At 44.7% G+C, this 22,244-nt stretch overlaps 1 protein-coding gene across 4 annotated transcripts in view; it reads right to left on the minus strand.

Moving 5' to 3' along the window:
• Positions 1-22,244, minus strand: part of LOC137535296 (zinc finger protein 585A-like) — a 97,718-nt gene that overhangs the window by 73,702 nt on the left and 1,772 nt on the right. For all 4 annotated transcript variants that reach the window (XM_068257124.1, XM_068257123.1, XM_068257122.1 and 1 more), the window contains 3 exons: positions 15,023-15,157; positions 14,827-14,905; positions 14,606-14,703 (listed from right to left, as the gene is read on the minus strand). In XM_068257124.1, coding sequence (XP_068113225.1) covers positions 14,606-14,703; positions 14,827-14,905; positions 15,023-15,157 — 312 coding nt within the window. The remainder of the gene's footprint in view (positions 1-14,605; positions 14,704-14,826; positions 14,906-15,022; positions 15,158-22,244) is intronic.

Here is a 22,244-nt window from a genome sequence, read left to right on the forward strand (position 1 = left end):
GACATTGCCAGATCTGACAAGATTAGCTGCATGCTTGTTTTTGGTGCGATTCAGAAACTACTGCAGCCAATAGATCAGCAGGACTGACAGGGCACTAGTATTGGTTAAAAGGAAATAAATATGGCAGCCTCTATATTCTTCTTACTTCAGTTGTCCTTTAACCACTCTCAATGCAATAATCACCCCAGTGTGAAATGAAACTATAACACCCATATTCAGTGTTCTTCCCAGGCTCTTTAAGACGGGTGCTTAACCCAGCTAATTTTGGTGAGCACCCGACAGTCATCGGCTTGCCTCCTTATCCTATGTTGTAAGCAGAGTCGTGGTCCTGCATTCCCCCCCTCGCACCCCATCCGGCTTCTTTTTCGTGCCACCCGGCTGGAAAAAAATCCTGGGGAGAACACTGTTCCACGTGAAAGACCAATACAAAGTGGTGTACACGTGAGAAGTGGAACAAAAATCATACATGATTCCAAACATTTTTTTACAAATCAATAACTGCAAAGTGGGGTGTGCATAATTATTCAGCCCCCGTTGGTCTGAGTGCAGTCAGTTGCTCATAGACATTGCCTGATGGGTGCTAATGACTAAATAGAGTGCACCTGTGTGTAATCTAATGTCAGTACAAATACAGCTGCTCTGTGACGGCCTCAGAGGTTGTCTAAGAGAAACTTGGAAGCAACAACACCATGAAGTCCAAAGAACACACCAGACAGGTCAGGGATCAAGTTATTGAAAAATTTAAAGCAGGCTTAGGCTACAAAAAGATTTCCAAAGCCTTGAACATCCCACAGAGCACTGTTCAAGTGATCATTCAGAAATGGAAGGAGTATTGCACAACTGTAAACCTACCAAGACAAGGCCGTCCACCTAAACTCACAGGCCGAACAAGGAGAGTACAGATTAGAAATGCAGTCAAGAGGCCCATGGTGACTCTGGACGAGCTGCAGAGATCTACAGCTCAGGTGGAGACTCTGTCCATAAGAAAACTATTAGTAATGCACTGCACAAAGTTGGCCTTTATGGAAGAGTGGCAAGAACAAAGGCATTGTTAACAGAAAGCATAAGAAGTGCCGTTTGCAGTTTGCCACAAGCCATGTGGGGGACACAGCAAACATGTGGAAGAAGGTGCTCTGGTCAGATGAGACCAAAATGGAACTTTTTGGCCAAAATGCAAAACCCTATGTGTGGCAGAAAACTAACACTGCACATCACTCAGAACACACCATCCCCACTGTCAAATATGGTGGTGGCAGCATCATGCTCGGGGGGTGCATCTCTTCAGCAGGGACAGGGAAGCTGGTCAGAGTTGATGGGAAGATGGATGGAGCCAAATACGGGGCAATCTTGGAAGAACACCTCTTGGAGTCTGCAAAAGACTTGAGACTGGGGCGGAGGTTCACCTTCAGCAGGACAACGACCCTAAACATAAAGCCAGGGCAACAATGGAATGGTTTAAAACACATGTGTTAGAATGGCCCAGTCAAAGTCAGATCTAAATCCAATCGAAAATATGTGGCAAGATCTGAAAACTGCTGTTCACAAACGCTGTCCATCTAATCTAACTGAACTGGAGCTGTTTTGCAAAGAAAAATGGGCAAGGATTTCAGTCTCTAAATGTGCAAAGCTGGTAGAGACATACCCTAAAAGACTGGCAGCTGTAATTGCAGCAAAAGGTGGTTCTACAAAGTATTGACTCAGGGGGCTGAATAATTACGCACACCCCACTTTGCAGTTATTGATTTGTAAAAAATGTTTGGAATAATGTATGCTTTTTGTTCAATTTCTCACATGTACACCACTTTGTATTGGTCTTTCACATGGAATTCCAATAAAATTGATTCATGTTTGTGGCAGTAATGTGACAAAATGTGGAAAACTTCAAGGGGGGCGAATACTTTTGCAAGCCACTGTAGATACAATGTTTGCACTATAGCAGAGGTATCAAACTCAAATACAAAGTGGGCAAAAATTAAGCTCTGGAACCAAGTCGTGGGTCAACCTCAAAGTGTAGTGGCCACCTTTCTCCCTTATAAAGTTCTCTGGAGTCTTATAGCCCCCTCCATCCCCTATACAGTTTCCTGGTGTGTAGCGCCTGCCTCCCTCCCCTATTCGGTTTCCTGGTGTCTAGTGGCCCCCACCATGATCTATACAGTTCCCTAGTGTTTAGTGGTTCTCCCTCCCCTATACAATTCCCTGCCTTCTATTGGCAACCCCTTCTTCCCCTATACAGTTCCCTGGTGTCTAGTAGCCCCCTTACCTCTCCTACACAGTTCCCTGGTACCTAGTGCTTTCCCCCTCCCCATATGGCCTCCCTGCTGATCTAGTGCTTATCCTCCAATATAGCTTCTTTGGTGGTCCTAAGTGGGCCAAACTTAATGCAAGGTGAGGAAACCACCAGAGGGCTAATTCGATTGGCTCCAAGGGCCAGATTTGGCCCACAGCCTGGAGTTTGACATGTATGTACTATAGAATTGCACCATTAATTTTTGTGGTAGGCCTAGTTGATAAGCACAAAATTTCTAATATATTTCGCAGACAGTGTCTGAGCCAGAAGCCTTTCAAATGTTTTGACTTTTAAAAAAATGTGCTTATCTCTAATTTGCATATTGATAGTGTGTTCTGCGGCACAGCAGGGGAGTCTGGCTGGAGCGCTCAGATCTAGGAAATGCTGTCTGTTGGTAAAGAGGTGTAATGCTGGGAATACACCATGAGATTTTTTGGCAGATAGATGGTTTAATAGATCATTTCCGACAGGTCCGATCTGATTTTTCTATTATTTTTCTGATTGATTTCTCATAGAAGTGAATGGAAATCAATCGGAAAATCGATCGGACAGTAAATCTGCTGAAAAAGCTCATTGTGTATTCCCAGCATAAATCCTGTGGGTGGCCCAACAGGATTTATGTTGGAAATCTACAGTAGAATGTATTCAGCTCATTTGCAAGCTGAAAGTTATCTACTGATTGGTGATGTCATGTAGGGGTTTTCATACTATAGAAGATTCCTTTATAGTACATTTATCTTCAAGCCTTTTTAACCCTTCTGGGACTGACCCCCTAACTCCCCTTAAGGACCAGACGATTTTGCATGGGGGGGGGGGTGCATTTGGGGGGGGGGTCAGGCAGCCGGATCCCTAGCTGGGCATGGTGTCCCTCTTGTAGCCAGGTGTCCCCCCTGTAGCCAGAAGCTTTTACTCACCTCCCAGGCTCCAGCGATAAGCAGCTGTGGACCCCTCCACTCTGGCTGGCATCCCGGCACGTACTGACGCTAAGTTCCGGTTGTCATCAAGCTGGGACGCGACACTTACTTCAGAGTGAACAGGGATGCCGGCCAGACGAGAGGGGAGCAATGATCACTGGGGGAATGTCAGGAGGGTGAGTGGATCCTATTCCCCCCCCCCTCCCCCCGGCGCAGCTCTAATGGTGATCACTATGATCCGTGGGCTATCGTAGTGATCATGTGATCAGGAGCCAATCGCGATGGCTCCTGACCACTGAGGGGAGATGCCAGCTGTCATATGGGGCGTGCTTGATTGTGTCGGGAGTGCAAGCAGCAGGGGGTCCCCAAAAAGTTAAATTTTTTTGCTTCACTGATGCCCTTTTGCAATTTGTATCTAGCAGCTTTATAGAGGAGTTTATCACCTGCACATGATGTAAACCTGGGTTTGTTGTTACTGTACCGATACATTTTTTTGGTGGGGATGATGGCCTCTACATAGAAGGTAATATATCCTTTTACAGTATCAGTGTATCAATTTAGATCACAGGTGGATTCTTTAATTGTGAGTCTGTTGAATCAGGGCTTAAATAGGACCTCTCTTCTCTCCAATGTGAGATTTCTCATGTCTGACAAGGCTTTCTTTGTGACCAAAACATTTCCCACACTCACCACATGAATAGGGCTTCTCTCCAGTGTGAGATTTCTCATGTCTGACAAGGCTTCCTTTGTGACCAAAACATTTCCCACACTCAACACATGAATAGAGCTTCTCTCCAGTGTGAGATCTCTTATGTATCGCAAGGTATTCTTTGTGACCAAAACATTTCCCACACTCAGCACATGCATAGGGCTTCTCTCCAGTGTGAGATCTCTTATGTGTCACAAGGTATCCTTTCCGCCCAAAACATTTGCCACACTCAGTACATGCATAGGGCTTCTCACCAGTGTGAGTTCTCTCATGTCTGACAAGGAATGATTTCTCCGTAAAACATTTCCCACACTCAGCACATGAATAGGGCATCTTACCAGTGTGGGATCTCTCATGTTGGACAAGGTATCCTTTTCTCCCAAAACATTTCCCACACTCTGCACATGAATAGGGCTTCTCACCAGTGTGAGATCTCTCATGTCTGACAAGGCTTCTCTTATCTACAAAACATTTCCCACACTCTGTACATGAATAGGGCTTCTCACCAGTGTGAGATCTCTCATGTATGACAAGGCTTCCTTTCTGTCCAAAACATTTCCCACACTCAGCACACGAATAGGGCTTTTCTCCAGTGTGAGATCTCTCATGTCTGACAAGGTGTCCTTTGTACGCAAAACATTTTCCACACTCTGCACATGAGTATGGCTTCTCACCAGTGTGAGATCTCTTATGAATGGTAAGGACTGATTTCTGAACAAAACATTTCCCACACTCAGCACATGAATAGGGCTTCTCACCAGTGTGGGATCTTTTATGTGAGACAAGACTTGATTTATCACCAAAACATTTCCCACACTCAGCACATGAATAGGGCTTCTCACCAGTGTGAGATCTCTCATGTACCTCAAGGTGTCCCTTCCTCCAAAAACATTTCCCACACTGAGCACATGAATAGGGCTTCTCACCAGTGTGAGATCTCTCATGTATGACAAGCTGTGGTTTCCCTACAAAGCACTTCCCACATGTGGAACAGCCATAAGATCCACCAGCAGGGGGAGAGCTGTTTTGGGTATGAGGCCACTCAGGGTTAGACAGGTGAGGGGAGTCTGGGGGAATATGTGGGGTAACCAGGATATCTGCAGGAGACTTTTGTCCAGTGACATCATCATCCATTGTACAGTCTGTGGATACAGAGAGACGAGTCTCTGAGAGGTTCCTGATGCCAGGACTCTGTGCTGCAAATAGAGAAACATCATCACTTCCTGTTAGAGAATTCTGAGGGAAGGAACAATTATCATTAGGGAGGGTCAGTGAGCAGCTGATAATTCTAAAATGATGCAAAGATGATGCAGATTGGAAATGGGCCGGATGCAGAATCTGTGTAATGCTGGGGATACACGGTACGTCTCTGTACCGTGTATCGAGCAGCTGATCCGGCCAGCTGATAATATTCAGCTGGTTCGATCACGCTGCTCGACACCTGCCCGCTCAATCCCGCCGGCGGACAATGGCAGTGAATCGAGCAGATGATAAGGAGCGCCGGCGGGGACAAGCGGTAATCGATCTGTGCGGACGAGCGGGGACGCGGCGGGAGTCGATACGGCGGCTAATCGGCCGCCGGATCGACCCGTGTATTCCCAGCATTACTCTGCATATAATTAGCATATTATTTGTCCCATCTCAGAGTTATTGACATGCCGGACAGAGGCTGATAAGTAGCGATGTCAGTGACATGTCAATAAGGTTGTGCTCAATACAGGCAACCAATCACATGACAATAACTTTGCCTTGCAAGCAAATTTCACATATCTTGGAATTGGGACAATCAAATTAATTTACACCAAAAAGATCTAAGGGAGCCAGAACCTATTCCTAATATTGGTCAATTTATTGCATATGACAGTAATACTGTCATATGCAATAAATTGACCAATATTAGGAATAGGTTCTGGCTCCCTTAGATCTTTTTGGTGTAAAGTTTGGCATATTTGTAAGGTGAGACGGAGAGGGGAATATGTAAGTTGATATCCCGTACTAATTTATTCTACTGGCAATCAAATTAATTTCCTGAAAGATGTGATAAGCTGCATACAATCTGCATTATATTTGCATATAAGTCAGAGTTATTTGCATCTCATTAACCCTCCCTACACATAAAGCATTGGCCACACATGGAAAAGTAGTAAATTATAGAGCTTGATAAAACACAACAGACCTATGTGTACTTATATATTAGAATCCCTTTATAGTAAACTCCAAGGGACCAGGAAAAGTAGTTTACTATATTAGAATTGGTCATACATTGTATATTAGTAGTATAAATGGGTTCAGCGCTCAAATAGAACAGTCTCTGGTACAGTCTCTTGCACTCAATCCACAATAAGGGGGGTATGCCAGGCACGACTCCCCCTCAAGATGAATAAACTCACCGGATCAGCTGGCCAGAATGGGCCCGTCAGCACATGTGGGGTATAGGCCACCCCTCAGCCACCTCGACAACCTCTGCTGTGCGCTTGTAATCCTGCGTGCCTCCCCATTACTGCATACCCGTTCCTTATTTTCTATGCTGGACTGTATATTTTACATTTAGCTGTATACTTTTTGGATCCTAATTGGACCCTTTTTAAAGCCATTTTAATAAAGGCAGGAATCCTTTTTACACACTTACGCTATGTGAAGCGTCTTCCTTTCTCTCTGAGGTGAATTAACCACTAAATGGCCATTACACCACCGGATTACAAGTGCTCAGCACATGATTACAAGCGCACAGCAGAGGTTGCCGATAAATAAAGATATTATATTACACAACACTAACTTATAGGAGCTGCGAGGTAGAGGAATTATTCATTTATTCTCAAAAAAATTAGACTTTTTGTGGGTTCTATTTTGTTTTGCAATTCATTTTCTATGCACCTCAAAGAGGAGAAAATGGAAAAAATATACAATTTCTTCATTTCCATCTACTATAGTTTTAAGATAAACAATGCTACTGTAGATAAACCTCACATATTTTATTTGCCCATTCGTCCTGGTTATCTCAACATTTAAATAATGTTCCTAGAACAAAGTATGAGGACAATATATTATTTGAAAATAAAGGTGTATTTTTTTCTGTTTTTTTTTTCATGTTGTACTCTATAAATACAAGCCCTTTTTTTGCAAAAGTAACAGTAATTTACCCTCATAGAATACATATTTAAAAAGCTGAGTCGCTAAGGTAACAATCTGTGCATACTATTTTAAATTCTGTTTTCTTTTTTCTTTTGGTACATGTGACAGGGTGTAACAATGTTACGCAGAGAATGTGCTGGATGGTGTATACATTGCACCAGGATTCCGGCACTTCATGTGTTAAAATGCTGCAGGCGTGTTTGGGTTTTTGTTTTTTCTCCTGAAGCTGCTTTGATAAAAGAAAGCCAGTTAAAGAGGAACTTAAGCCTTAACAAACATACTGTCATTAGGTTACATTAGTTATGTTAATTAAAATAGATAGGTAATATAATCTCTTACTCACCCTGTTTTAAAAGAACATCCAAATGTTTGTGATTTCATGGGGGCACCCATCTTTTGGTTGAAAGGAGGTGAGCAGGAGACACAGTTCCAACTCTCCTGTGTCCTGATCACCCCTCCCGGTTGCTAAGCAACGAGAACAACATCAGAAATCCCATCATGCTTTGCACAGCATCAGGGGAAAAATGCTGGGCAGATTTATTTGATGGGGCGGAGCTTAGCTTCTGTTCAGCTAAAAATTAGGCTTTGGTAAGAAAAGCAAAGTTCTGATGCTGTGAAACTGTTAAACACCAAGCCGCTTCAGTGCTGCTGAGTAGATTTTTAGTCTGGAGGTTCACTTTAAGGGTCCTGGAGCTGGTCAAGAAAGAGCTGGGTGGGTTCCCTGACCACCCAGAGTCATTCCGGGTTTTACCTGTTTGTGTGCTGCTCACACATGTGTAGTATTTAGGTCAGCAGGCCTGACACAGGGAGAGCTCTATGTGCAGTCTATCTGAAAGCTGTAAGGGAGTGATTGCAAATTCCCTGCAAATCTGCTGAATTGTAAGTTGCTCTAGGTTTCCACTGACTGTGATTATTGTATCTTGTGTTACTAGTATAGATAGTGCCACTGAGTGAGATAGGCAGGAGCCAGACGCTCTAACTGTGTCTGCACGACTAACTCCTGTAAGAGTGTGTAACAGTTCACAGTAGAGAATATAAGAAAATAACAATTTTATTGCTTTTGGTTCAGTTTGTCAAGTTTTTGCACAAAGTAGTTTATAGTCATTCTTTGTTTGCATAGCCCCAGTCTTATGAGGCTATGCAAACAAAGAATGGCTCTAAACTACTTTGTGCAAAAAGTTGACAAACTGAACCGAAATAAATAAAATTGTTATTGTCTGGACATTACCAAAAGGCCACAAATATCACCAATATGCAATGCTAACAACCAGGGCTATTCAAAAGTGGGTGTTTTCTGAGCTACCAGCTCATGTATCTTTGCTGAAACTTCCCCAAATTTGTTCATAATGTTTAAAATGACATTTTTCTTTATTGTTGGATTGAGTTAATCCCTTCCAATTTTTCATTTCACATTCTTTATTTGCACAGCTGTTCCAGCACAAGGGATCCTATGAACATATTCAACAAGAGCTGGAACCACATGCAATGCTTTTCAGTAGTGACATGTGCATTTGTTCCAAACTATAAGAATTCTCAAGCGTGATTCTAAAGCACTTAAAAACTGTACCCACCCCCTCCCCCACATGAAATCGCAAAGCACCTGTGATTATCATAGACTGCCAGCAAATGCTGGAGGCCTATGGTCGTTGAAATGCACTTTAAAGTGCGCACTACGTATGCAAAGTCATCCACAGAACAGCGTACCCCTTTTCCACAATGTAAGTGTGGTTGCAGCCTATGAATGATCACTGTTACTGGCTATAACAGTGATCATTCACAAAAAACGGGCACAAGCTGGTTCAGGGAACGCATGTTTCCTTGTCCCAATCAGTGCTGCCTTGGGAGTTATCAGAAGTGTGCCTGTACACGTACACAAGAGTATATGTGCCCACATGAGCACCCGCATATTAGAAACAATCCTGTTGCAATTCTTGATAGCTAACCAAAAATTGCAAACACAATTACCAAAAAACTGCAATCGCCAAACAATTGCGATTTTTTTTTCTGGTGATTTTGCTAAAAAATCACAATCACTAAGCATTTAAAGATTGAGATTTTTCAATGATTTTCAGTATGAGACAGCCCTAGGCGGAGAATGATCACCTTTACTGGCCGTTACTGGCTGTAACAGTTACTATTCACAAACAACAGGCATTCATTGGCTCAGGGATCACACGTTCCCTTGCTCCAATAAATGCTACTGTTGCAGCTGACAAGCATAAGCATGCATGTTCACAGCACCCGCGCTAGCATATGCGCATTCGTGGGCAGCAGTGATCTGAGACAGTGAACGCATATCTTGCTCCTGTGAGGTAAAGTGACGTTTTATGGGGTGTAGATATGCGTACCAAGGGAGGGCTTGACATATACCTGCCTAATTTTTAAAGTACACTGCCGTCACAAAATATGCTGCTTGCGCAGTGTGGGCCTAACACCGCACTACAAGCTTAACAATGATGTGAAACGATTTGGGCCTGATTCACAAAGTGGTGCAAACTGTTAGCACGCTGGTGAAATGCCCCTTATCACACCCAAACTCAGTTTAGGCATGATAAGTTTAGGCGTGATAAGTTTAGGTGTGATAAGTTTAGGCATGATAAGTATAGCACCAACTGGGTTAGCACCGCAGTGCACAGCTGATCAAAAGTTTTGCGCTAGCAAAGTCTGGTGCGCGAAATGTCGCATAGAGTTTAATGGCGCTGCTTTGCACGCGGGACTTTGCGATCTAAACTTATCACGCCTAAACTTATCACGCCTAAACTTATCATGCCTAAACTGAGTTTAGGCATGATAAAATGGTTATCACGCCTAAAGTCTTTAACTGGGTTATCACCGCTTTGTGAATTGAGCCCTTTGTGTGACAATGTCAAGTGACATTACATTTTTACAGTACAATATGGTCACTCAATCACTTGTTTTTAGCACAGTGATGCGCTGTAACAGCGACAAAGCCACACACTGGTGGTGGTGCATGTAAGCTAAAAAACAAAATAAAAAAATAACAGGATCAGTCCTCAAAAGGACTTTTGGAGTCCTTAGTTGGTAAACTGCAAGGAGCAGAACGCCTATGGAAGCAGCTACAACTGAATAACACAGAACACTGTTAGAAATCTATCTCTGTAGCACACCTACGCAACTGCCAATGGGAGATTTGGGTGCAAGGTAAAGCTGTTAAAAAGCTTACTCTGCTCCAGCACGTGCCGGCGGTGTTACGAATTACTCGTAATTACTATTCTACCTCCAGTCCGCCATGGATAGTGGGGGAAAGACGTAAAGCTATTGCTGGTTGCCAAATTAAAGTGTTTTTGTAGTAATTTGCACGCCATGTTTTGATGGCGCCCAAATCACTCACTGAGCGCTGCTATAGCCGTAATTCCTATTACGGCCTATGGTGGCGTCAGCTGTGCCCAAATCTCTTGAACTGTTTTTACAGTGCTCTATCCCTCTGTCCCACAATCAGCAGCACAGTTCTCCTTACACTGACTCCAGTCTGACTGTAAAATGGCTGCCAGGTTTGTTTCTGTTATTGGGGGGTAAAAATGCCAGCCTGTCTGACCTCACTTAAAGAGACTCTGAAGTGTCCCAAATTACCTCTTTTTATTTAAGAGTCCTCTTGAGCAGTAATAGCAAAGATGATTCTCCGTCTGAGGTCTTTATCCCCCCAAATCCCTGGGCAAAATTCTACGACTTTCAAAGTCGAAGATTTTGCTGCCCAGGGAGGCAGAGCTTTAAGCTGTAGCTGTGCCTCCAGTCAATTATTTCACCAATGATCTCTGCCTCTCCCCTCTCAGTGAAAGAAGACTGAGAGGGGCGGGGAGAGGCTAACGGAGAATTTTGCTCCAGTGATTTGTGGGGGGGGGGGAGGGGGGAATAAAAACCTCGTGGGACACTTCAGACTCTCTTTAAGTATTCAGCCTTAAAATGTACCTCTTTTTATTTCAGGATCCTCTTCAGCCTTAAGATGAAAGATGATTCGCCGCATCCCCCCGAAATCCACGTGGCAAAATTCTCTGGTACTTCCTGGAGGAGGCAGAGCTTTGTGCTGTAAATCTGCCTCTGCTCCAGTCAATCTGAGCCGACTGCCGCCTCTCCCCGCCCCTCTCAGTCCTTTTTCACTGAGGGGGGCGGGAAGGGGCAGAAATCCGTGGAGATTGACGCGACTAGAGGCAGAGCTACAGCACAAAGCTCTGCCTCCCCTGGGCAGCAAAATCTGCGGCTTGGAAAGTCGTAGAATTTTGCCCAGGGATTTGGGGGGACAAAGACCTCATTCTGCATCGAAAAGTGGCAAATCATCTTTCATCTTAAGGCTGAAGAGGATCCTGAAATAAAAAGAGGTAAATTTTAAACTCAGAACGCCCTCTTTACTCTAAAAGATACACAACAGCATAATAACCTTTAAACAAAAAACACTTCTTTGTTAAAGATGATACAAATCTCACTAATAATTAATATTATAAATGTGAAAGTTTGGATGTTTGTTACTCAATCACGCAACAATGGCTGAATGGATTTGAATGAAATTTGGCACACACCTAGTACATTACCTGGAATAACGTATAGGATACATTTTATCCCCATAACCAAAAAGGGGGCGGAGACAAATACATATTTCACTGGGAAAATGTAAACTGCAGCTATTCTTACACTGTTAATGGCAGGGTTCTCAAACTTTGCACAGTTGGTCACTGGGTGACTGGGATTAACATTCAGAAAAGTTGGTGGAGCCTACACAAGCCCATCAAAATTCACCTCTTGATTTTCAAGGGGAATATTTGATTGCTGCTACTCTAGCATGTTAATGGAAGAGGCCTCAAACCTGGTACAGTTGGTCATTGGGTGACTGGGGTTCAAATTCAGAAAAGGTGGTGGAGCCACAAACAGCCAATCAGATTTGTTTCATTTCAAAGCAAATTATTGATGCCAAAGACCGTAAAGCTCACAAACTTGGGTCATTGAATAACTGAATAATTGTGTGTTAGGGTTAGAAAAAGTGGACGCAGCCAACAACAGCCAAATACATACCTGGGCAATGCCGGGCCATCAGCTAGTCCTAAAATAAATCTGCACTGTTTCAACTTTCTGATTCATGGAAGCAGACATATTCCTAACAGCCTGTGCTTTCAAATGAGCTTATCTGCCATCTCTGCCGTGGCAGTCATGTGACATAGGGGAGAGATCCAATTACAACTAATGATTAGACACAAACGAGGGGGAATTAAACTGGCTAAACTCTCTTAATACATACAGGGTGCATTTCTCTGTTTTCTTTCTGTCCTGTGCAAGTGAGGTTAGGTCCACTTTAAGGGTGAAGGGTTAAAATAAAGCTACATAGTAAAGTATGGGGAGAATGCAAACTTGTCATAAAGTTTGCAGTAAATATGAACAGCAAATGTTTGCTGTGAACTGCCGGACATCACTAGTCAGAATTTGCTCAGCACAGGATCTGCTGACATGTTCATTTGGCGGCTGCAGGCTTAGTGAGAACCGACCCTTACCGCTTCCTCCTCCACCCGGCTAGCAGAGCAATTATAAATGCTGTATTATAGAAGCATTCCTGGCCAGGAACAAGCGCTTTTCAGATGAGTCCATGATCCGCTACAGCCACAGAAAGAGATCAAAAAACACCTGACACTGCTGATGTAAAATCTGTTGCTTTGAAATGTGAGGGCAAAGCCTGACATACCAAGGTGATGAGAGGAGTCAGGCAGTGGGTTCAGGGCACTAAAGCAAGCCTGAAATATTGAGGTGATGGGAGGAGTCAGGCAATGGGTGCAGGGCACTAAAGCAAGCCTGACACACAGAGGTGATGGGAGGAGTCAGGCAGTGGGTGCAGGGCACTAAAGCAAGCCTGACATACCGAGGTGATGAGAGGAGTCAGGCAGTGGGTGCAGGGCACTAAAGCCTGACAGTAGTTTCAGGGAGGCAGCCACTTCTTCTGAGGCTGTATCGCTGTACAGCAATACTTGCAGATGTTTAAACCCAGGGCTGCGTACTCACTTGTAGCTGACATCACAATACTCCGCCTTTGGGTCTAAGGCCGTGCATCCCAGCCGTGTCAGACGTACAAAAACAGCTGAGACGTAGACAATTCCCCATAGGTAGCGTACTTGGGTGCTAAGCAACCTGTGACTGCACTAAGGTGGCTGAACAATGACATATGGGCATCAGTGCTGTAACTAAATTAGCAGAAATGTAACACTTTTTTAGGTTAATCAGCGCTGCTGACACTAGCAAAAGGCCACTGCTAAAGTCTCAGAGGAAAAGAGGGGGCAGCCCAGTGAGAAAATAAAGAGACCTTTCTCTTCCTCAGGGTGTCTGTACTGTTATTGTTAGGAAGCTGTCACCATATATATACATGAATGATAGTTATAGATGGCAAAAATCTAACACGAATGCATAACATAACACCTAATATGGCCAGTCTGTGAGCAGTGACAGTCATAACAGCAATACACATGCACATTATTCTACATTTACTGCTGATTACTCACCTGTTCGGCGTTCTGTAACAGTGTCCTCCTCTTTACTTGTCCTCATCATGTCACCCTCCTCCGGAAACTGCTGATCAATCCTCACATAGGTCTCTTCTTCATCTTTAATTGTCCCCATTATGTCACCCTCCTCCATAGACTGCTGATCATTCATCACATATGTCTCTTCTTCCTCTTTACTTGTCCTCAAGTCACCATCCTCCACAGGCTGCTGATCACTCCTCACATATGTCTCTTCTTCCTCCTTATGTGTCCTCATCATATCATCCCCCTCTGTAAACTGCCGATCACCCCTCACATATGTCTCTTCTTCCACTTTAATTGTCCTCATCATGTCACCCTCCTCCATAGACTGCTGATCACTACTCACATATGTCTCTTCTTCTTCCTCCTTATGTGTCCTCATCATATCATCCCCCTCTGTGAACTGCCGATCACCCCTCACATATGTCTCTTCTTCCACTTTAATTGTCCTCATCATGTCACTCTCCTCCATAGACTGCTGATCACTCCTCACATATGTCTCTTCTTTTTCCTCTTTAACCACAGCACCTCCATGTGCAAATTCTCCACCCTAAGTGCACAAAGTGAGAGATAATGTAAAATGTGAACTCAGATAACACCATACGCAGAAGGAAACAAGGAGGTTGATTCACTATTGATAATATGCCGACACAGAGCAAGTAAACTTCTCTTACACACGCTAATAAATTAGCGCAACTTAATGAAACCTCAGGGCAAGCTATTGGTGCTAGTGGCAGTGTAGCGTAGGTTGCTTTGGAACGTACGATCCTTCCACTTGCTGCTCGGCAGTGATGTATCACCTCCATAGTAGCCACCATGCTACTGAAGTATCGTGGTAGCGACACATCACTACCACATGGCAAGTGAAAGAATCGGCCGTTGCTAAGTAACGCACACTATGCTGCCTGTAGCGTGCCCCGAGATTTCATTAAGTTGCGATAATTTATTAGGGTGCCTAATACTCACACTGTGTCGGCCCATTGTCAATAGTGAATCAACCTCAATGTCTTGTAGTTTGGAGTCTTGGGTGATCCTCAGCCTCACCTACCTGATAATAGCGGAGGATGGTGGGATCTTCTTGTGCACAATCCTGGGAATAAAGAGGACCTGTACATCTCTCTGGTCGGTTACTGTTACTGGATACATCTATAGGAAACACACACTGACTGAGTACATTATCTCTATGAGTTTAACAGATTATGGAGAGGGGATCTGGGTGGACCCTCAATACCGCTCTCTTCTTTACAAGAAATTAAAGTCTTCTCTTACCTGGTGATGTGAGGGGCAGCTGATTCTTCATCATGGTGTCCTTGTAGAGGTCCTTGTGTCCTTCTAAATACTGCCACTCCTGCATAGAGAAATAGACATCCTTATAGGAACCTGCCACACACAATGATACAGTCACTTCCAAGACATATCTCTTGCTGTTACTGGATAATGTCCCATAATTCTCAGCACTGCTCACCTCTCCTGTCAGCAGCTCTGTCATCTTCCTGATGACTTCCAGAATCTTCTGCTTGTTGTGTCTCACACATATCAGGGAGTGAGGTGGGGGAACAGTGATGGTCACATAATCACCAGACTTCACTGGAGGAAAACTCTGTATAAATAGACCAACAGTAATGAAACATGATCTCCCAGAATCCTCCACACCTCTCCAGTTAGTTAAGTGCAGGGGCGGGACAAGGTTCCCCAGCACTAGAGGCAGAGATTTCAAATCTCACCCTGCCAATTGTGCCCCCCCCTCCAGTATAAGTAGCTAGATGCACCCCCAGTTTTAGCCAAGCCCAATATGCAGAGTTGTGAGCAGAGCCTGTAGTGCTGCCTACTCACCTCACCAGATCGGGAACTCAGCTGTGTCAGGCTCACAGCATCTCCTCAAAGACTTTGGGGTTTGCCAAAGGGTTGTGGCCTTGTAGTGCAGATATCTTATGTTAACTTCATAAACCCGTGGTTTGGTGCGGCCAGTATGAGATACATAAAAGAAGAGCAAATATTAATTGGCCTCAAGCTCCATTTCATCTTGGTTCAAATAGTGAAAACTTTATTGCACATACATAGATCAAGTCACAAAAGGGCTCCTTTAAGGGGCCAATGCACAAATATAGGTTAAAAAACTATTTTCTGCGCAGAAAGTTAATACGTTAAAAACCACCAGAGCCTGCCCACATTACCCCTCAGTAGATGCTAGGCTTGTGTGCATGGAGTCTGTCCGCAGACTCTTATGCTCCATGCACTCAAGCCCAGACCACCTAACTGTCACTCACCAGCGCACCACCAAGCACACAGCAGCTGCCTATCATAGATATGAAGCACAAAGCTGCAGCACAATTGTATTAGCCGGCTTAAGCACAAAAAAGCAGGTTAGTAGACTTTGCAAGCCACATGGAGACAATGCTGCCCAAACATCTTTCCTCCAGCGTTATGCATAAATCATTATACTTGCGTTAGTCCTCAAGGTAAAGCTTCTCCCGACTAGATGCCAAAGCGCTTTTTTCCTTCAGATGGTCTGTGGCTATCACTGTTAAGGCAGTCACTTGTCGCATGTATTTCTTATGTGGGAGCTTTTCACCTGGCGCTGCCCACTGATTCACCCCAGTGTCACCACAAGCAGTATCCCCCAATGGGTTATCCGCACTCAGCTGCCATCACCCTGTCAGGCCCTGCGAGCAGTCCTAACTCTTGCCGGCTGGCCGTGTCAGTGTAAGGTGGCGGGTGACGCTATTACAGCGTGGTGTGAGATCAGGCTCCTCCCACCTCACATGACGCTTCATCAGGGCGTGGCTTAAGGACGCTATGTCCATCTCTTTATAGGAGAGTCAGATTGCTTCCTCGTGTGACTCACTCACCTCTTAGTGACGTCACACTGTTATTCAATCGAAGACAGCTTTATTGTTCAAATTATCCCATGATAGTCATCACAAGTTTATTCAAGTCCCTTTCTTTTCTCCTCCATATGTCACTTATCCAGTCCTTAGATAAACATCATTTCTTCCACTATTCTTAGCGTTTTCTATGCTTTTTAATGTGAAAAGATCGTATATTTGACTGGAACACGATGTATTATTATTATTATTTATTGTATTTATAAAGCGCCAACATATTACGCAGCGCTGGACAATAAATATATACAATGATACAAGGATGACATACATAGGGTTATACACATAGAACAAAGTTATACATACAAATTGTACAGAATACATGATCATGCAATATGGGCTGGTTAGGTAGGCCCAGTAATACAAGTACAGGCTGTCATAGGACAGGAGCACATGATCCTGTAGATTACACTAGGGAGTGGAGGACCCTGCCAGAGGCTTACAGTCTAAAGGGAGGGGTGGAAACACTAGGTGGGGCTGTTAAATATTCCTTAGAGAGTTACTGTGTGGTAGGAGGTGGGTAGACCATTATAAAGAGGTGGGTTTTGAGGGCTTGCTTGAATGTGTTGAAAGAGGGAGCAAGTCTGATGGGTGGTGGAAGGGCATTCCAGAGGGTGGGGGCAGCTCTTGAGAAATCCTGCAGGCGGGCATGGGAGTGTGAAATGCGTGGGGTGATGAGGCGAAGGTCGTTGGAGGAACGGAGGGGGCGACCTGGTGTATACTTGTGAACAAGCTCCGAGATGTAGGTAGGGAAGGTTTTGTGCACAGATTTATACGCCAGGCAAAGAATCTTGAAACTTATCCTGAAACGGATAGGGAGCCAGTGCAGGGATTCACAAAGGGGAGATGTGGATGCAGAGCGGTGCGAAGAGTGGATGAGTCTTACAGCCGCATTCATCACTGATTGAAGGGGGGCAGTGCGTTTCAGGGGGAGGCCAGAAAGGAGGGAGTTACAGTAATCAAGGCGGGAGATGATGAGGGCATGGATGAGCAGTTTGGTCGTGTCCGTGGTTAAGAAGGGGCGGATCTTGGAGATATTACGGAGGTGGAAATTGCAGGCTCTGGTGATGTTTTGGATGTGTGGGATGAAGGAGAGGTCAGAGTCCAAGGTGACACCCAGACAGCGGGCCTGGGAGGTAGGGACTAGGGAGAATAGTTGTGTTGTCGATTGTGAGGTGGAAATCTGGGAGGGGTGCAGCAGCATGGGGTGGAAAGATCAGAAGCTCAGTTTTGTCTAGGTTAAGCTTTAGGAACCTAGCTGACATCCAGGAGGAAATTGCTGAGAGACACGAGGAGACCTTGTTTATGGTGGTGGATGAGAGATCGGGGGTATGGAGGTAAATCTGAGTGTCATCTGCATAAAGGTGGTAGTTGAAGCCCAGGGAGGAGATAAGCTTGCCAATTGAGGAAGTGTATATGGAGAAAAGAAGGGGGCCTAGAACAGAGCCCTGGGGGACCCCAACTGAGAGGGGGGCAGGGGTTGAGGAGGAGCCATTGAAGGAAGTGGTGAAGGAGCGATTGGATAGGTAGGAGGAGATCCAGGCCAAGGCAAGACCATGGATGCCCATGGACTGTAGTGATTGGAGGAGGAGGGAGTGGTCAACAGTGTCAAATGCTGCAGAGAGGTCAAGGAGGAGCAGGATGGAATAACTGCCTTTGGCCCTGGCAAGGGTAAGGTCGTTGACCACCTTGGCGAGGGCTGTTTCAGTTGAGTGTGCAGGTCGGAATCCAGACTGTAGGGGGTCAAGTAGGGTATTGGTGTTGATGTAATGGGTAATGCGCTGGTGGACTAGGCGTTCAAGGAGTTTAGAAGCATAGGGAAGGAGGGAGATTGGTCGGTAGCTTGAGGGTAGGGATGGGTCAAGTTAGGGTTGACCCATGTATCATCATTATTCAGTTCTCCAACGCCATCTAGTGGGCTTTCTTAATATTACAAGTATATATATTGCCAGAAAGACTGTCAGTCTATTTTCCCTATGACATTCACCCATCAGTCATGCATACAACTGGCTATGTTCTTACATATCTTTAACTGGTAGTGGATCCAAAAATAAACACCAGGGAAGCAACACCAGGCAAAGGATAACAACTTTGACAGTGAAGCCTAAAAAACATCCCCAGCAAAGCTCAATCACAGCCACACTCTGCAATGCCAGATCGATAAATAATAAGACTGCAACTATACATGACCTAATAGAGCTCTCTGATTTGACCTTTTTGACAGAGACCTGGCTTGGGAAGCATGCAGGCCAAACTCTTGAAGCAACCGTGCCGACCAATTATTCAGTTTTGCACTGTGAGAGACAAGTCCGCAAGGGTGGGGGGGTTGCCATATGCTTCAGATCCTCTTTGAACATAAGGCCCCTGCCCATAGGCCCCACTGAAACCTTTGAATGTCTTGCAGCCCAACTGTCAGCAGAAGTAAACATCAACATATTGCTCATATACCGCCCCCCCCCCCCCCCCCCCCCCAAAAAAAAATGGTCCAGCCTTTCTTAAGGAAATATCTGAACTCTTATCCTGCCTAACAGTGGAACACCCTAGATGGATCATCCTGGGAGACTTCAATGCATGGGTGGATGATCACGACTCCCACCTAGGAAGTGAACTACTTCTCATAATGAATGAACTGGGTCTCTCTCAGGCTGTCAACCTCCCCACCCACACGAAAGGGCACACCCTGGATCTTATATTTCATTCCGGACTTTTAATATCACACATGGATATAAACCCAGTGGTATGGTCAGACCACCACACCATCCACTTCTCTCTGACAGCACCAGCGATAAAACACAGAGGGAAAGAACTCATAAAATACCGTCCACTGAAAGATGTCTCACCCCAGCACATTCAGAATACCCTCAACTTCGACGCATTAACCAATCATTGCGCAGACCCAGACTCCATGGTCCTGATGTACAACCATGCAGTGTCATCTGCCTATGACGCCCTTGCTCCAGTTCGCATTAAACAGTCTACACCACTTCACCATGCACGGTGGTTTGACAGCTCACTAAAGGACATGAAGAAAGAAGTGTGCAGACTAGAAAGGAAGTGGCAAAAATCCCAGAATTCAAAAGATAAACACACCCTTGTCTCTCACCTGGAAAACTACCAAAATGCGATCACCAAGAAAAAATCCTTCTACCTATCACAGGAGATCGCAAAGGCCGCCAACAGACCAGCCCAACTATTCCGCACAGTTGATAGACTATGTAATCCATCCTGTCTAAAACCTACTATAACTCCCTCAAAGGAGCTATGTGAGAAATTTGCGTGCTACTTTGCTGACAAAGTATCCTCCATTCAGTCTCTCATTCAATCCACAGCACCCAAGACTCATGCAACTCCTGGAAATAGCTGCAAAAACAACCTAACACCCTGGACTGACTTCAAAAGTATTAGTGAGGAAGAGATCTCAGACATCCTCCGTCGCCTCCGCCAGACAACCTGCGACCTGGACCCTGGATCAACTAAACATATGCTGAAATGCCCTGATCTGCTTGGTCCAGCATTTCACAAAATAGTATATTGCTCTCTACAAGCAGGGAGGTTTCCTACCTCTCTAAAAGAAGGAATCATCAAGCCCCTTCTTAAAAAACCTTCCATGGATCCAGATGCTATGAGCAGCTACAGACCTGTCTCCAACCTCCCCTTCTTAGGTAAAGTTATTGAAAAGGCTGTCTATCTGCAACTTGAAACCTGGCTGTCAGTAAACAACATCCTGGACCCTCTACAATCTGGCTTTAAGAAACACCACAGCTGTGAAACAGCCCTCATCCAAGTCTGCAACGATCTGCTCATGGCAAGGGACAGAGGGGAATGCTCCATCCTAATCCTGTTGGATCTCTCAGCGGCTTTTGATACAGTTGACCATGAAATCCTGCTTAACAGACTGCAGGAGTACTGTGGCATCAGTGGATCAGTCCTCCAGTGGTTCAGATCATTCCTGACTGACAGAACACAGAGAGTATCCCTAGGACCCATAATGTCCAAACCTGCACCTCTACAATTCGGAGTGCCACAAGGATCAATCCTATCCCCTCTGCTGTTTGCAATCTACATGTTGCCACTCGGCACACTTATCCAACGACATGGCCTGACGTACCACTATATAATTTTCAAAGGAGCCTGTTTACCTGACGTACCACTGCTACGCCGATGACACACAGCTATACCTGTCCTTCAAACCTGGTGGAACAGACCCTACCCCAAAAATAAACTCTTGCTTAGCTGAGCTACAGGCATGGATGAATGATAACTGGTTGAAACTGAATGCTGACAAAACTGAGGTCCTCTTTGTCCAAAGCCAGTGCCCGCCATCAAAACAGCTCTATCCTAAAGCAACACCAATCAGGATTGGGAATTCAGACATAAACAGCTCCAACTTTGTGCGCAGCCTTGGCGTACTAATCGATGGGGAATTGAGTTTCAGAAACCAAATTTCATCTGTAGTTAAATCCTCCTTCTTTCATCTGAAGAACATTGCAAAGATTAAACATCTGATTCCCCTAGAGGATCTTCCAACCCTAGTCCACGCCTTCATCACATCACGTCTGGACTACTGCAATGCCCTTTATGTTGGCCTCCCCAAAAAGGACCTGCATCGCCTGCAATTAGTGCAGAATTCTGCTGCCAGATTGCTAACAAACCAGCCTCGCCACTGTCATATTACACCGATCCTTCGCTCACTGCACTGGCTACCAGTAGAATGGAGAATACTCTTCAAGATTGGACTGCTGACATTCAAATCCCTGCACAGTCTAGGCCCTGGATACATGAAGGACTTGCTGAAGCTGCACCACACCTCTCACAACCTCAGATCAGCAAGTTCTGTAAACTTGGTCACTCCCAGAGTGCACCTCAAAAAATCTGGAGATAGAGCCTTCTGCCATGCTGCCCCTACTCTCTGGAACTCCCTACCACACCCAGTAAAGTCAGCACCATCCCTGGAGCTATTCAAATCCAGACTGAAAAGCCACCTGTTTAGCCTGGCATTTCCAGATTTATAAAATGTCTTCCTCTGTACCACGATGGTCTGAGCCATGCTTATGCGCTTTGAGTCCCACGGGAGAAAAGCGCTTTACAAATGTTATTTGTTGTTGTTGTTTGTTGTTAACTGGGGACTAAGTTTTGATTTTTATACCTTCAGTAAATCTATTGAGGGAGTTTATTTATATTCTATTATTTTTCTATCTTTTTATTTTCTCTCTTTTCTCATCTCACCCTTTACCACTCTATTCATAGATCAACTTATTCTTCTCTCACATTTTATTGTAAGTGATCCTTGTTATCTGTATTTTTTTATTATTATTTTTACATTCTTATCATTTGTAGGCCATCTGACGTAGAAAAGGGGTTAAATTTAACTCAGAGTTGAATCCATGCGGCTCCACAGTATTTAATCTGTAGATCCACATGGACTCCTTTCCCAAAAGCACATCATCAAAATCTCCCCTCCTTTCCGAGAGGTTCAGCCTGTATATAGCTTTAACTTTTGTACCCCTCAGGGAAGCTCCATGCTGCTCCCTATAATGTTTATATAGTGGCATCTCAACCTTCCCCTCTTCAATTTCCCTAAAATGTTCCAAGTCTAGTAACCTGCTTTTTTGTGCTTAAGCCGGCTAATACAATTGTGCTGCAGCTTTGTGCTTCATATCTATGATAGGCAGCTGCTGTGTGCTTGGTGGTGTGCTGGTGAGTGACAGTTAGGTGGTCTGGGCTTGAGTGCATGGAGCATAAGAGTCTGCGGACAGACTCCATGCACACAAGCCTAGCATCTACTAAGGGGTAATGTGGGCAGGC

This window comes from Hyperolius riggenbachi, chromosome 10 (assembly GCF_040937935.1).
Source record: "Hyperolius riggenbachi isolate aHypRig1 chromosome 10, aHypRig1.pri, whole genome shotgun sequence".
Lineage (NCBI taxonomy): Eukaryota > Metazoa > Chordata > Amphibia > Anura > Hyperoliidae > Hyperolius > Hyperolius riggenbachi.